We start from the raw sequence: 17206 nt of genomic DNA on the forward strand, positions 1-17206 counted from the left end.
AGTGTAAATAACTTGGGTTTTTTGGTCTCTGTCTGCTGAACAGCCCGACAGTGATGGTTTTTTGGACAGTTCAGAAGAAATATACTACACTGCAAGATCTAATCTGGTATTTCTCATCTTCTGATTTTCTTTGTCAGCACTGTTTTAGTCTTACTTGTTTTTTTTTTTTTTTAAGATCAAACATTTTGTCCAGTTTTAATGAACCATTTTAAGCATTGTTTTATAAATTGCTATCATTTTGCAAACTTCCATGTATTAACTATTATAGTATTTTTTTATAACAAGCTAAAAAAAAACCTACTCATATATGTGATAATGTTGTAATAAATAAAAATATTTTTCCTTTTTTTAGTGAAAACCATTACTATTTAATTTTCTCACTCAGATGTGAGTGTGTTGTTTTAGAAACTGTATTTCCCTATAAGAATGTCCGGTTTTTAATAATGTGACATGTTTTAGTGAACTAGACACCATATATATAATTTTTAGAAATAATTTACCCTTTACCCATAGCTGTTGCCATCGAGTCAATTGTGGCTCATAGCAATCCTCTAGGACAGAGAAGGACTGCCCCATAGGGTTTCCAAGAAGCGCCTGGTGGATTCGAACTGCTGACGTTTTGGTTAGCAGCTGAGCTCTTAACCACCGTGCCACCAGGACTCCAGTTTACCCTTTAGTTAACAATAAAACCAGTCTCAGATGAAATTTTAATTTTGCAACATTGTGTCATATCCAGTTTTCTCAGGCCAAAATTTGGATTATAACACATCCTTGAAGTTATATTAAGATCATCTTAAAAATGGGAAATTAACTTTGATAAATATTAAATAAATAGTACTTTCTACTTCTGTAGTTGGCCAGAGACCGTAGTTTCCCCCATATTTCCTCCCAGTTTCCACTTTCATGCCGGTTTGAGTTGAATTTTCCTATATTTTCCCTCCTCTCAGCCTTTATAACATAAATTTTCAATTCTCGTTGACTTAAATGATTTCTCTACATGAATACTTAAATTTATACCGTATAACATTTGTAGGAACTAAGAGAGATTTGAGATGTAATTTCATTCTTTAGGGAACTTGCAGTATTGTTGGCCAGAAAATACCTACACGTATAAACTCTTAGCCACAGGCCTAAATACATAATGGATTGCCTCTGTCAGTGAGGAGAGGGTGACACATAATGGTCCTAAGGAGGTCAGAAAAGGAGAAGCGCTTATGGGCTGATATGGTTTATCTAGCTTCTGGGAGGGACTAAGGCTAATTTCAGTAGAGTATTAAGAACCACTATAGATTCTTCAGGAAGAGAATGAGAAATGACTTCTAAGTTTCATAGAAATTAATGTGGGAACAGACATAGGCACAGAACACAGTTTTGAGAGATGTCATACTCCTCCTGGAAGTGTGGAGTTAGCTCAGAAGAGGTAGATTTGTCACCAGAGAGGAAAGGATAGATGAAACCATTGCATATGTTCTCTGTGGTTCAAACCTAACTGAAGAAGGAAGGCAGAAAATTGATTGCCATACTGGGTGATACTTGTGTTTAGTAATTAGAAGTAGAAGCAACATTGGCGGTGGAAAAGAAATAGTTGAAAAGCTAGGAGGAGAGTCAGTAGGTGCACTGTCACAAAAGAAAGTGGAACGTGTCCAATGGCCTAGAGAGGCCAGAAAGTATGAGGCTTGAGAATTAGCCATCATAGGGGACAAGTGAGATGGAACATTTTTAAGAAAAGAATGATCGCCGGATTAAAAAATTCTTCAGAGTTAGATGGCACAGTGGTTACATGCTCAGCTGCTAACTGAAGGGTCCGAGGCTCAAACCCACCAGCATCTCCTCAGTAGAAAAGACCTGATGATCTGATCCTATAAGGATTGTCGTTGTTAGGTGTTGTTGAGTCTGTTCTGACTCAGCAACCTTATCCACCCCCCAATAACAAAATGAAATGCTACCTGGTCCTGTGCCATCCTCACAATCGTTGCTATGCTCCAACCCATTGTTGTGGCCACTGTGTCAGTCCATTTCATTCCTTCTTCCTCTTTTTCACTGACCCTTACCAAGCATGATGTCCTTCTCCAGGAGCTGGTCCCGCCTAAAAACATGTCCAAAGTATGTGAGACAAAACATCATCATCCTTGCTTCTAAGGAGCACTCTGGCTGTTCTCCTTCCAAGACACACTTGTTCATGCTCCTGGTAGTCCATGGTATATTCAGTATTCTTCGCCAGCACCATAATTCAAAGGCATCAATTCTTCTTTGGTCTTTCTTATTCATTGTCTGGCATTTGCTTGCGTATTTGTGACCCAAAATGCCATGGCTTGGGTCAGGGGCACAGTAGTTCTCAAAGTGACAGTTTGGCTTTTGTGCATGTGTGTGTGTGCTTTAGGTGAGAGTTTACAGAGCAAATTATTTTCCCATTCAGTAGTTTGTACATCAAGTGTTCCATGACATTCGTTGCATCCCCCACAATGTGTCAGCACTCTCACCATTGCCACCCTGGGTTCCCCATTTCCTTTCTTCCAGTTTTTCTATCCCTCCTGCCTTCTCATCTATCCTTTTGGGCAGTCGTTTTGCTTTTGGTCTCATAAAATTGATTGTTCTAGTGCCTGGCTACAACCGATGACTGCCCTGACAGAGAATGCAACAGAACCCCTGAGGGAGCAGGAGAGCAGTGGGAAGCAGACCCCAAATTCTCGTAAAAAGACCAGACTTAATGGTCTGACTGAGACTAGAAGGACCCCAGTGGTCATGGCCCCCACACCATCTCTTGGCCCAGGATAGGAACCATTCCCAAAGCCAACTCTTCAGGCAGGGATTGGACTGTACTGGACAATGGGTTGGAGAGGGATGCTGGTGAGGAGTGAGCTTCTTGGATCAGGTGGACACTTGAGACTATGTTGGCATCTCATACCTGGAGGGGAGATGAGAGGGTAGAGGGGGTTAGAAGCTGGCGAAATGGACATGAAAAGATAGAGTGGAGGGAGAGAGCAGGCTGTCTCATTAGGGGGACAGTAATTGGGAGTGTTTACTCTGTCCTATAGGGTCACTATGAGTCGGAATCGACTTGATGCCACTGGGTCTGGGGTTAGCGAGGTGTATATGGGTTTTTGTGTGAGAGACTGACTTGATTTGTAAACTTTCACTTAAAGCACAATAAAAATTAAAAAAAAAATTGTTCTAAGAAACCTATTCCTCTTGGATGTTATTATTTTATGGGCCTGTCTGTTATTTGGCTAAAAGATGGTCTCCAGAAATGGCTTCTGTTCCAGGCTAAAAGAGTGTCTTAGGACCACAGTCTGGGGGTTCCTCCAGTCTCTGTCAGACCAGTAAGCCTGGTCTTTTTTGTGAATTTGATTTTTTGTTCTACATTTTTCTCACTCTCTGTCCAGGACCCTCTGTTGTGATTCTAGCAGAGCAGTAGTGATAGTCGGGCACCTTCTAGTTCTGATCTCGGGGTCGTGTAGGCTATGGTTCATGTGGTCCATTAGTCCTTTGGACTAATCGCTTCCTTATTTCTTTGGTTTTCTGCATTCTCCTTTGCTCAGGACGGGAAGAGACCAATAGTTGTATCTTCAGTGGCCACTCACAAGATTTTAAGACCCCAGATGCTACTCACCAAAGCAGGATGCCGAGCATTGTCTTTATGAACTTTGTGCCAAATGATGTAGATGTCCCCCAAGTCTATGGTCCTTCACCTTTGAGCCTAGGAGCTTTATCCCGCGAGGTGTTTTGTTATGCCTAAAAAGTTTCTATGGCTATGCCCCTTGTGTACTATATTGTCTATATTAATATACATGCAGTACGTACAGTCATGTATGTAGAAATATCCACCGGCAAACCTATATCTGCAGGTGGGTGTGATCCCTTACACCCTCTCACACCTCTTTAGCATGCCTACTTACCTGTGTATCCATTTGTAAATTACTGTCCTTTAATACTATTGTTGCAGGATTGTCTGTGTATAGTAATTACCATAGTAGTCCTTTATTCTTGTGTGCCTCTCAGTGTCTTCCCTTGCCTTGGTCATGCTACACTGACTTGCCTTGTATTGTGTACTGCCTTTCCCTTTACCAATATTAACAAGTGTCTTCTATCTAGTGATTTTCCCTCCCTCTCTGCCTTATCCCTGGAATCCATCAAAGGTTTTTTTTTTTCCTTTGTGTAAACCTTTTCTTGTTTGTTATAATAGTGGTCACATGCAATATTTGTCCTTTCGTGATCGACTTATTCACTTAGGATAATATCCTCCAGATTCACCCACGTTAGATGCTTTACGGATTTGTCGTTATCTATCTTTGCATAGTATCCGTTATGTGTATGTACCACAGTTTGTACATTCGTCTATTGACGGGCACATCTTTGCTTCTTAACACTTTAAAGAAGTCTTTTGCAGCAAATGTGCCCAATGCGATACATTGTTTGATTTCTTGACTACTGTTTCCATAGGTGTTGATTGTGGATTCAAATAAAATGAAATTCTGGGCAACTTCAGTATTTTCTTCATTTATCATGATGTTGGTCCAGTTGTGAGGATTTGTGTTTTCTTTATGTTGAGGTATAATCCATACTGAAGGCTGTGGTCTTTGATTTCATCAGTAAGTGCTTCAAGTCCTCTTCACTTTCAGCAGACAGGGTTGTGTCATCTGCATATCTCAGGTATTAATGAATCTTCCTTCAATCCTGATGCCCCCTGTTCTTCCTCATATATTCCAGTTTCTCAGTTTATTTTCTCAGCATACAGTTGAGTAAATATGGTGAAAGGATACAACCCTCATGCACATCTTTCCTGATTTTAAACCACACGATATACCCTTGTTCTGTTCGAACAACCGCCTCTTGGTCTATATACAGGTTCCGAATGAGCATAATGAAGTGTTTTGGAATTCCCATCCTTTGCAGTGTTATCCATAATTTATTACAGTCCACACAGTTGAACGCCATTGTGTAGTCAATGAAACACAGGTAAACAACTTTCTGGCATTCTCTGTTTTCAGCCAAGGTCCGTCTGACATCAGCAGTGATATCCCTCATTCCACGTCCTCTTGTGAATCCGGCTTGAATTTCTAGCAGTTCCCTGTTGATGTACTACTGCATGTGATTTTAAATTATCTTCAGCAAAATTTTATGTACATGCGATAGTAATGATATTGTTCAACAGTTTCCACATTGCTTTGGATCACCTTTCTTTAGAGTGGGTACAGATATGGATCTCTTCCAGTTGGTGGGCAAGGTAGCTATTTTCCAAACTCTTGGCATAGATAGGTGAGCGCTTCCAGCATTGCATCTGTTTGTTGAAACATCTCAATTAGTGTCCCGTCAATTCCTGGAGCCTTGTTTTTAGCCAGTGCCGTCAGTGAAGCTTGGACTTCTTCCTTCAGCGTCATTGGTTCTTGATCATATGCCACCTCCTGAAATGGTTGAACATTGACCAGTTCTTTTTGATACAGTGACCCTGTATATTCCTTCATCTTCTTTTGGTGCTTCCTGCATCTTTCAAGTTTTTGCCCATAGAATCATTCGGTATTGCAACTTGAGGCTTGAATCTTTTCTTCAGTTCTTCCAGGTTGGGAAATGCTGAGCATGTTCTTCCCTTTTGGTTTTCTAACTCCAGGTCTTTACACATTTCATTATAATACTTTGTCTTCTCGAGCCACCCTTCAAAATCTTGTGTTCAGCTCTTTTACTTCATTATTTCTTCCTTTTGCTTTAGCTACTCTACATTCAAGAGCAATTTTCAGAGTCTCTTCTGACATGCATTTTGGTCTTTTATTTCTTTCTTGTCTTTAATGACCTTTTGCTTTCTTCATGTATGGAATTCACAGGAATCTGTGGAAAGAGACAATGGAAAAGCTCAGTATCATCAGTTAGAACAAGGCTAGGTGCTGACTGTGGAACAGACCATCAATTGCGGTAAAGATTACTGCCTAGGAAACCCTATAGGGCGGTTCTACTCTTGTCATATAGGGTTGCTATGAGTCAGAATCAGCTTGATGGCACACAGCAACAACAAGCCAGAATGACAGTGAAATCTGTTGTGGCAATAAAAGACCACAGAATAAAGAATTTAACTCTTTTTATTAGTATGCCGTATACAGGAAAGACAACAACAACAAAACAATGCAGAAACAATACTTTAGAGTTATAAATATTGTTTCTGTACCTTTGTGTGGAGCCAGCCTAGTAATTTGAACCAAGTTATTGTGGCTCTTTTCCCTAGAAGTGTACCCTACTCTACCCCAGCTTTCCCACGTCCCCAGTGCTAAGGAGTTTCTTATGTGGGGACATTTGATGGGGGTTTTGTGACAGAGGAGGGCTTTGAATAGAGAGGAATCTTGTGAGGTAAGTTAGCTTGTGGACAGTTCTGGTAGAAGAGGGATGAATGAAGCCTTTGTCAGATTCTATCATAAAATCAGCTTTAAAAAACTCACTCTTAATGATAATAATAGCTGACATTTTCTGGAGCTGTTTATGTGCCAGGCATTATTCTAAACACTTTACAAGTATTAACTCATTTACCATTATCCTTATTTTACAAATGGATTTAAGGTACAAAGAAGCCCAAATTGGTCTGTAGTCACCAAGCTAAAAAGTAAGAGCTGAGGTTTGACCCAAGCAGCCTAGCTCAGGAGTTCACACTTGAACCACTGTGCCATATTGCCTCTACCCAACATTATCACTATAGTTTTTATCACTAATACTGGGCAGGCTCTCTTACTCTCATTCTCTCTTAATCAACATATACGTTCTATTGTTATTTCAATCTCCTAATTTCATCAATCCTAAAATCTTGGTATTGTGGACAAAACTTCAACTCTTCCAAATGCCTGTTGCCAGCCACTAGAACCCTGGTGAACGCAAAATCTCTAAATCTTACCTCGCACCACGATGGCAGCCCTACATCTTTTGGAACCCAGAATAGACATTTACCCCTTAAAGATCTTGCTGCTTAAAAGTTCCCTATCATCAATGATTTGTAGTTATTTTAACTGCTGAATGTATATATTTTACGATTTTTAAAATAAATTTAGAAAATTACACACCAATTTTTCTTACTGCAATAAAATGATTTTTTTTTTAATCACGAAAAGTTCAGGTGATCATAATGTATGAAGCCAGAAAAACAGCTTGATTTGTACAATTGGCAATCATTAAGAAAGGTCTTTTAATTTTGAAAAAGTCAATTTGTTACCTGCATTGAAGAAGCAAACAAAAAACTCATTATATCATGATAATTAAATTGTAAGAGTTTTGTCCATAACCATAAAAATTGGTTTATTCTACAAAATGCTGTCTTTAGATTAAAAGATTATATTACAAATATGTCTAATTTGAAGCTGTTTTTTCTTTTAATTTGCCCAGTTTTATTGGGCATTTGAAGCCATACACCAGTGAAAAATACATTGAAAATTATATATAAAACACTATGTTAATTGCTATAGAAGAGTATAAAGAAGTAGTAACATAGCCGTTGCTCTGAAGAAGCTTGTAGTATCCCTGAAAAACTGAGAATGAAATACTTAAATTATAATTAAGACAGAATACATGTTAGAAAGCTATACCTGACTAATAATATCAGTACACATTTAAGGATACTTTAAAATTCCCCATGAATTGGGTCAAAATTGAATTAAGTCAATTAAGTTTTTTCTGGAAAAGAAACAGTAAATGCCAACTTTGTTAACTGAAATCTGTTAAACTAGTACTATAAAACATATGTTTTGTGGTTGCTAAAGTTTTTCCTTAATTATGAAAAGAATTTCAAGGAAAGTCTCATATCAGAATTGCACAGCGATAGAACATTTTACAGAATATCAAACCTATCCTGCTGAAGTTCTTTTCCAAATTTACATCACAGATGTCACGTTATTCAGTTTTAAGCTCCTTAAGTCTTCTGCTTTTATTAGTCAGAATACTGCTTAATCAGTTAATGTTCTGTTTCCACTTGCTTCTCTGACTTTTGTAGAAATACAGAATCTTTGACTTTGACTTTTCCTGGCTTCATTCCTTGATTACTTCTGTAAGTTATCTGCCACATGAAAAGGGATCTCACCTTGCTAACAACCTTATTCATGCCGTAATGTTCTCTTTTTTCTCAGTTTAGATATAATGCTGAAGCATTTATTTCCTTTGTATTGTTTGAGCAACTGTATCAATTCTATCGATCTTGCTGTTTTCTCATCAGGCATAGGTTCTGTAATCTTCTGAAGGGATTTAAAGAAAACTCCAGTGAGATTTTCTTGACAATTTTCCTTTTCCAGTGTTCCGCTTCAGCCACTTTGTTCTTTTTCAGCTCTTTCTCAAACCGTGTTTTCTTAGCAGCTTCATCCTAGCTTTAGAAACACTCCTCCATCCATTAAAAGGAACCATTGAAGTTGGGACTTTGACCCAGAAACTTTAATTGAACTGGGATAACCAACTTGAACTTTTGAGTCTTCAGGTTAAATCTGTACTAGGCCATTGCATGTTTTCAGTGCCTGTTGTTACTTATTTGACTTTACCGTGTAGTTAAACATTGTTGTTCATTAATAAGTTGATGCATGATTAATGCTATTTTTTTCCTATCCTGGCATGCTCAAATGTATTCTTACTTAGCTTATAAAGGATGGCCATATGATACGACCATCTAGTAAACCAAAACAAAAAAACCCATTGCCATTGAGTCGATTACGCCTTGTAGGGACCCTGTAGAACAGAGTAGAATGGCCCCCATAGGGTTTCCAAGGTCGTAATCTTTACAGAAGCGAACTGTTACATCTTTCTCCTGTGAAACAACTGATGGGTTCAAACCACCGACCTTTTGGTTAGCAGCTGAGTGCTTAACCACTGCACCACCGGGGCTCCTCTCCGTAAAGATTATAGCCTTGGCAGCCCTATGGGGTGGTTCTACTCCACCGTATATGGTTGTTAGTTGCTATGAGTTGGAATCTACTCAATGGCTTCAGGTTTTTATATTAAGTCATGACCGCCTGAATTGTTGTTCAGTATAACAATTGTGTAGCAGTCCTGTGACAGCATAGTGATTTTATCCCATTAAAAATTTATCATTATAAATGAAAGAGACAGGTGTCCTTTTGTATCAGAATTTCATGTGAGACCAGTGTGACAGTCAACCAGCTTTTTTGTTTATTGTATATTACCTTTTCTGTCACAGGTGCGAAACATTTATTATTATGCATAACAGAACACAAATATTGAAGAAGACAAAATTTGAGCCTTGTCTAAACCAGAATTTTGATTTTTATTTTCATCAGACTTTTTGATGTCTTGGAGCACATATTTTAAAGTGCTTTTCACCTCAATTTAATGCATTGCTTAGAATTTTTACATTCCCAGCCTTAGTATCTTTGTGATCTAAAATTATATTTTGTATCTTAACAAGACTGAAGTGTTAGTTATCTGCTGATAGGAAAATAAGCATGGATTAAACCAGAATTTATTTAGGGCCTAGTGACTGTGTGCTAGTTACTGTGCTAGACCCTGGGCTGCCAGAAAGTAAGATGGATTTGAAAGTTTGCCTTCCTTTGAGGAACTTACAGCCTGCTTGCTACATGTATGTATTTTTTCCAGCCTACTGTTTTTACCGAGTTGTAAATAGATTAGTTAAAGTGCAGTGTAAGTGCTGGAGGAGAACTATGTATTAAATGCTGTGGAAACACGGCAAAGTTCGCACTGTCTGCCTGGGACAGTCTTAGAAGGCTTCTCCAAGGAGGAGTGCCGTATAAAAATCAGAGCATTTTAAGTACAGTATATTCTAATGAAAATAAAATTCATTTAAAATGTTAAATATTCTCTTATATGGTTAAAACAGGGCTTGAAATACCATGGCTTAAAAAAGAGAGGAAAAAAAAGACTGCTTTGTACTTTCCATGGTTGGAAAGCACGTTTAATTTCTAGAGAAGCCGTTTGAGTATATAGCCACATGTATTGTTCATTCCTTTAAACTTTAATCCGTAACCCTGCACAGCCCTGCAGTGTTCAGTAGATATGATTAAATACTTGACGAACTTCTTTAATAATATTCATTTAAAGCTTTGCTAACTATTTACTCTTTTAAAAAATTCTTAAAAGTCCTTCAGTACAACTTAGAATCTTGTACAGGTTCACATATGTAATTTACTTTAAAAAGCACCTTATTTTACATCTTTAAAAATTAGGACCTACTTGAAGCAACAGTAGATATATATGAATGTGTGTCTATATACATGATTATTTCAGACCACGAATAAAAGGTCAAACCAAGATTTTTGTTGGTTGTTCTCTGATCAGTTTTGCTTCAGTATAGCTTGGAGCAAATGTCTTATTTGAGCTTTTTTCTTTTTAAATACAGATTTTTATGTTAATTACAATAGCAGCAACCAAAAATGAAACTTGTAGGTATTATTTGAATGAACTCCTGGAAAAATACTTAAATAATAATAATTAAATCAGGACTACAAACTTCTAAAAATCTTTATTGTTGAAGTCCTATCATGCCTCCTTTTTAAGAACTTAGAGCAATACAGATTTATTTGGTGTGTGAGGTTTCTCTTTTAAAAATAATATAATTAGTGCATTATATGTGATATACTACCATTTTACTAAATATTTTATTTTGTACTATTAGGATCTACAACTAGAATATGGACAAGGACACCAAGGTAGTTACTTCTTAGGTGCAAACAAGTAAGTAAAGTTCTCTTAAAATTAAATTTAAACACAAGAATAATTAAGTTGTCTTTAATATTGTATGTTTTATTATTTGTGCTGGACTGGTAGATATATTTTACAATATGCTTTTAACTTTTTTCATTGCTATATTGTTAGGTATTTAGTTAATTGTCACAGCAGGCGGATGAACTTAAATTTTTATATCCAGCTACTCTGCAGGCCTAACTTGTTAGAGAAAACCAAGTAAATTCCATCTGAAGATAAATATGTGTTGCAGCAATTTAGTGATTTTACCTGTAAAGTAGACTTGTTTATTCCTCACAAAACTTGATTTGGTACATCTGTTGCATGTGTTGGCTACTATAAAAACAGCTTGAAATGGTCAAATTATTTAGAAATTGTAGGTTTTTTAGCTGTTGGAGTCTTTTAAAAAGTAGATAATAGTTAAAATGTGTGTCTGATGTCTTAAGAGTTTTCAATTCATGCAAGAAATAAATTCAGCAATTATTTAGTGCCTGTTCTACACCAGACACAGGTAGTAGCAGCACAGTGATTTAAAACAAAAAAGGCAGTTTACAAGCTGTAATGATGAAGTTAGCAAGACGCAGAAGATAGGACTCTGCTAGTCCCTGTACGCTCAGCTAACGAATCATGGATAAACTGTCCTTACCTATGCAAACTACTAGTTTATAAGGGAATATTATTTAAATTGTCAAAATCTCCCAGCAATGTAGAGATTATTTTAATAACCAGAAAAACTTAAAATTTCAAAGTAAAGTTTCCATTGTATTAGAGTTTTATATATTTTATAAAGCTAAATGTTTTTTTAATATACTGTATTTTTCCAACACAGAATGACAACCTGGAGAAATGCATTAGTTTTGATTTAAGCTGAACGTTGGTTAAATATTAGTGAATTTTTTTATTAACCTTAATTATGATTTCTAAAATGGAAAATAAGTGTAAAATTTCCCTAGTAGGAAAATGAAATTTTATCTAAATAGTAACTGTTTGCAATTGACAGCTTGTCTTAGTTTGTGGGTAGGCAGGAAAATTTGTCTCTTGATGAGTTATCAAAAAATTCTGAAGTGCGTTTCTTGTTATTTTATCTAAATAGGAGCCCACCAGTTTTAAGGACCCTGTTATAGCAAGTTTTGGTGTACTTTTAACAGACTTTTAATTTGGTAAAATTAGTTTATTTACCTTTTTTGGTTTATTTTAAATATATTTTTTAAATTATATCCTTGCAAAAATATAGGAAAGTATAACTATCGGTAAACGTTTTGGCAGATTCCTTAGTTCCCGTTGTTTGATTTTTGAGTGTTAGACATTTTCATAGTATGTATTTACTTTGGCTAGGTAAAATGTTAATAATTTGCCCAACCTTCATTTTTTGATTAATTGGATCCCTGCTTAAGGAACTGTATTCTGTATAACGAATCACGGGCAAGGTAGGTTGGCCAAAAGCTTGACCTTTGGCTGTGTTTTGTGTACAGGCGTATACATACATGTGACATGAGCATGGATGTAGCACTTCTCTTACTGTACTGATATGTCTGCTTTATTCTCATGACTAGGCAGTGTTTTAAAACTCACAGGATTTCCTGCTTTCTCCAAAGGTGAATAGGCAGACAGATTTCCATTTGTGGGTTTCTACCTATTCCAGACCGTACAGGCGCTGTCTAATTAGAATTGTTACATGAGGTTTGTTTTGCTTTTAAACAGAAAGCATACTGGGTTGCCTTTTCTTTTGAATTCTGATATTACTGGGGTCAACTTTTCTGACCAATTATGAAAAACTCAACAAAATACTATTTTTAAAAGAAAACTAAATTATTTCTGATTTATTTTTTAATGTACAGCAGAATTTTTCAAGTAATTTTTCTCTAATGACTTAAATTATAGTGAAAAGAGCAAATTTAATCACACAATTCCTGGTACAAACTATTGTTTTACAAACTGTTGTAGTAGCAGTGAATGCCAGGTCCGGAGGCAGAGCTGTCTGTCCCAGTAAGCTACGTGAGTTTGAGAATGTACCTTCATTTTCTCACGTAACGTGGGAATTACAAAAGTACCTATCTCATAGGGTTCTAAGAGTGAAATGGAATTACTGTAAAGCAGTAAAGTAGTACATTTAGGATTTCAAATTACCCACTGGGCTTAAAAAAAAAAAAAAAAAACACAGCAACAATTGTGGGGATGGCACAGGAGCGGGCAGCGTTTTGTTCCTGTACATAGGGTCGCTGTGAGTGGGAACTGACCCAACAGCACCTAACGACGACAACAAAGGATTTAGCAAACACTTATTAGTTGAATAGGAAGTCTTGGTGGTGTAATGGTTAAGAGCTTCGTCTGCTCATCAGAGAAGTTTGACCGTTCGAATCCACCAGGTACTCCTTGGAAACCATATGGGGCAGTTCTGCTCTGTCCTATAGGGTCGTTATGAGTCGGGATTGACTCAATGACAGCGGGTTGGTTATTAGTTGAATAAGGGCAACTAATAAGTTACTGGAAACCCTGGTGGCGTAGTGGTTAGGAGCTACGGCTGCTAACCAAAGGGCTGGCAGTTCGAATCCGCCAGGCGCTCCTTGGAAACCCTATGGGGCAGTTCTACTCTGTCCTATAGGGTTGTTATGAGTCGGAATCGACTTGACAGCACTGGGTTTGGTTTTTGGAATAAGTTACTACTCTATGAGCAAGTAAATAGTATGAATGAAGCAGCTCAAGCGTTGTAGAGAAATAGGGAGTTTTTTGTTCTGTTTTGTTTTTATTTCAAAGTCGTACTTACAGATTTTTCTGGGCAGTTCAGCAATTCTTAAAGATTTTAGCCATCAGTAGCACAAACTCTTTAGCTATCTCAAATATGCAGAGATGTGGGGAGTGTTTTGGTGGGAGTCTAGGCTTCTCTCCATACCAGTTTCTTCACTTCATCCGTTGAATCTGTGTTTGTACATTCTTCCATTTTTAATCATTTATCAAAAATTTCTAGTCATGTTAGATTGCCTTAGTAATTCAGTATCTGAGGGCGTCATTTTTATTTTGATTCGTTTTTTACTTCCTACAAGTTCCATAAAGAAGACTCCGAGCAGATCAGTGAGTCGTGAGCGACACCGTGTACCGTGCAGGGCAGGATGTGGTGAATTCATCCTATCACTTTCTCTCCAGTGCCCTCAGATCACAGCAGTTACTGTTTTAGCAAATTTAGCCATGTTCCTTTTTTTTTTCTTTTATAGAAACTAAAAAGCAAACCATACATTTTACGTTTCCTTAAGGCTTTATGATTTCTGCAACTTTGCTTACAAAGTATCTTAACACATAATAGGAAATTTTCAACAATAAAAAAGATATATGAGTCAGTAGATCATTAACTAGTGCTTTCCTGTGGTCTCTTACGCAAGCTGTTCTCTCTTACTCTTAGAGAATCCAGTATTCCTAGGAAGATTCCTTTTAAAAAAGTGGAATGCCATACGAACACAATTAAATGTGAAAACTGAAAGTAAAACTGTTTCAATTCCCTCCCTACTAAAGAAAGAAGTGCCTCAAAAAATACTGTCATGTGCTTAAGAAACAAGTATTTTTTCATATCTTCTAAAACGCTATAAAAGCCCACCACCATACAGTTCAGACATTATGTTTAATTTTGGCCTCAAGATCCTTTACAGTCTTAATAATTATTAAGGACTCCAAAGAGCTTTTGATCATATGGATTATAACCATCAAAATTTATTGTATTGGAAATTTAACTGAGAAATTTAAAAAATATTTATTATTAAAAATAATAAAATACCCATTACATGTTACCATAAGTAGCAAATTTTTTTCTGTGTATTAAAAGCAAAATTCCTTGTCCTTAAGGACCAATTCAGATGCCACCTTTTCATGGTACCTTCTTATAGCACTGTTTGATTCCTGTCCGGAAACCTAGAGGCAGCAAATAACTGCAATAAGAAGCTTTGTATATGTCAGTGTAATACAGCAAACTTTTTGTCGAGATCCAAAACAGAGTATTTAGCAAAAAAAAAGTATCATTTTATTTAATTTGCAGATCTCCTTAATGTCTAGCTTAATAGAAGACGACTAAATTCTCCTATCTCCTCATACTCTGTTGTGGTATCACCCATCTTGTAGCCTCTGGAAATCTCAGTGTATACCACGAGAGGATGAGAGTGGAAAAAGTAAATGCCTTAGTATTGTGAGAACTCCCTCCTGCAAGGGACTCAGGGACCCCCGGGGTTCCCAGATCGCACTTTGAGAACCATATAAGCTGTGGAAACGATGCTTACGATGGTGGAAGCAGGATTCCGTTTCAGGCAGTCTTTCCTTCCAAGCCTGCAGCCGTTTTGCTATACTGCCTCTAAGGCAGGAGCCACTGCCTTCCTAGAGCCCTTGAAGAGCTTTGTGAATAAAGATAATAGATCTGACTGTGGTACCTCAATTTTTCTGTCTTCAAAATAGAACTTCTAATTAGTTTTCCGATGTCATTTACCATTTTGTTATTCAAAATTTATGTTGTTATGAAGCTGCCCTAGTTAAAATCTTTGACGACTAAAATCTGTTGTTAATTGCTTATAGCAGATAAGCATACCTTTCAGTTGCTCGGGTTATGTGTTTGATAATTCCAGGGGTAGTTTTTCCTAATATATATTCTGAGGAAAAATGATTAGAAGGTGCTACCTTACAATTTTTGAGGAGAGTAAGTTTTCTGCTGGGTCATCCTTAGCCCCGTAATTTATCAGTAACCCTGTCTCTCTCTATCGCATTTGTGTTAAGAAGGCTATTTGAGTTTTTATGTGTGAAGAGTATAACATAGGTATGCTGCATGAACTTGCAGTGAAAATAAGGGAACTTCAGGAATGCTACGAGTGCTGTCTTACATCCCTGAAAAGTCAAAGTTTTTATGTACTGTTCCTAATGGTAAAATCCTCACACCTGGTCTGATACAGGCTTAGTCTCCCAAAAGTGTAAATGTGTTTGCCAGTACACCACTGGAGAACAAATACTTCAGGTAAGTGAGTGTCTTTTGTGAAACCAAAGTGCTGCTACATTCATGTATTCACATCACATGCATGCATGCTTTTGCAGAGAGATCCAACATGTTGAGCTTCATTTTGCAGGATTGCCTGAGAGCATGATTTTTTTTCAGAGTGTGTCACCTTCCTTATTTTAAGAAAAAGAAAATATAATTTCAGGTGTCAGGTAAAGTGTTCAGGGTAAAATTTGGATCCTGGACACCCCTGACTATGACCCTGCAATTATTGTTTTGTCAGTCCTATTGTGACATTTCATGGTGGGTTGTCTTCTGTTTGAATTGGCATTTTTCAATAAGCATTAGGATTTATTTTGTTCCTTTAAAATACATACTAGCTGTAGAAAATGGAAATATTAAATATAACATGATGTTTTGAGGTTCAGAGATGATCTTTGGAGCAAATTTTAAGTAAATAGTCAAAAAAATAATGATTAAAAAACACACGAGTAAGGTTAAATGATGAAAATATATACTTGGTATTCTTTTCCTTGTTAATTTATTATTTTTTGTTTTTTCTTATAAGGAGTCTCCTGAAGTCTGTTGAAGAAGAATTACATCAGCGGTAATTTTAATATTTAGTTACACTTAAAATACTTTATACACAGATGAATAATGTCAGCATGCCCCTTCTGCAGTGTAGCTTAAGGTGTTTTTCTGTTGAGTTCTTTTAAGTTCTGAGTCTATGCTATAAAGACATAGAAAGAGTAAAATTGTGTCTTGTAATAACCCTTTCTGCATTTTCTGAACTTTCTTTTGTTAATTTTATTGTGCTTCGGGTGAAAGTTTATAGCTCAAGTTCATTTTTCATTCAAAAATTTATACACATATTGTTTTGTGACATTGATTGTAATTCCTGCAGTGTGACAGCACTCTCCCACTTTCCACCCTGGGTTCCCCATGCCCAGCTGTCCAGTATTTTTTTCTTTTTTTTGTCTGTTCCTGCCTCGTCTTGCTTTTGAACTGGAGTTGCCCATTTGGTCTTCTGTATTTGATTGAATTAAGAATCAAGAAGCGTGTTGCTCATATGTGTTATTATTTGTTTTATAGCCTTGTCTAATCTTTGTCTGAAAAGTGGGCTTCGGGGGTAGTAGCTTCAGTTTTGAGTTAGCAGGGTGTCCAGGGACTGTAGTATTGGAGGTTCCTCAAGTCTCTGTAAGACCAGTAAGTCTTGTCTTTTTTGTGTGTGAGTTTGAGTTTTTTCCTACATTTTTCTTCTGCTCTGTCCGGGACTCTCTGTTGTGATCCCTGTCAGAGCCGTCAGTGGTGGTAGCTGGGCTCTATCTAATTCTTCTGGGCTCGGGCTGGTGGAGGTTGTGGTTCATGTGGTCCTTTAGTCCTTTGGGCTCATATTTTCCTTGTGTCTTTGGTGTTCTTTATTTGCCTGTGCTCCGAATAGGATGGGACCAATAGATGTGTCTTAGATGGCCTCTCGCAAACTTTTAAGACCCTAGATGCTACTCACCAAAGTGGGATGTAGAACATTTTTGTTACGAACTGTGTTATGCCATTCAACCTAAATGTCCCTCGAGACCATTG

General features: G+C 37.1%; 1 protein-coding gene across 6 annotated transcripts in view; it reads left to right on the plus strand.

The window, feature by feature from the left end:
* MAP4K3 (mitogen-activated protein kinase kinase kinase kinase 3) overlaps positions 1–17206 on the plus strand; it is a 237823-nt gene that overhangs the window by 172909 nt on the left and 47708 nt on the right. For 5 of the 6 annotated variants that reach the window (XR_007515515.1, XM_049870292.1, XM_049870294.1 and 2 more), the window contains 3 exons: positions 44–106; positions 10598–10656; positions 16194–16232. Coding sequence is in view for 5 of the 6 variants with exons in the window: in XM_049870292.1 (XP_049726249.1) it covers positions 44–106; positions 10598–10656; positions 16194–16232 (161 nt within the window). In the remaining variant the exon portion in view is untranslated. The remainder of the gene's footprint in view (positions 1–43; positions 107–10597; positions 10657–16193; positions 16233–17206) is intronic. The other variant, XM_049870295.1, reaches the window with a different exon arrangement.

The sequence above is a fragment of the Elephas maximus genome, chromosome 26 (genome assembly GCF_024166365.1).
Source record: "Elephas maximus indicus isolate mEleMax1 chromosome 26, mEleMax1 primary haplotype, whole genome shotgun sequence".
Lineage (NCBI taxonomy): Eukaryota > Metazoa > Chordata > Mammalia > Proboscidea > Elephantidae > Elephas > Elephas maximus.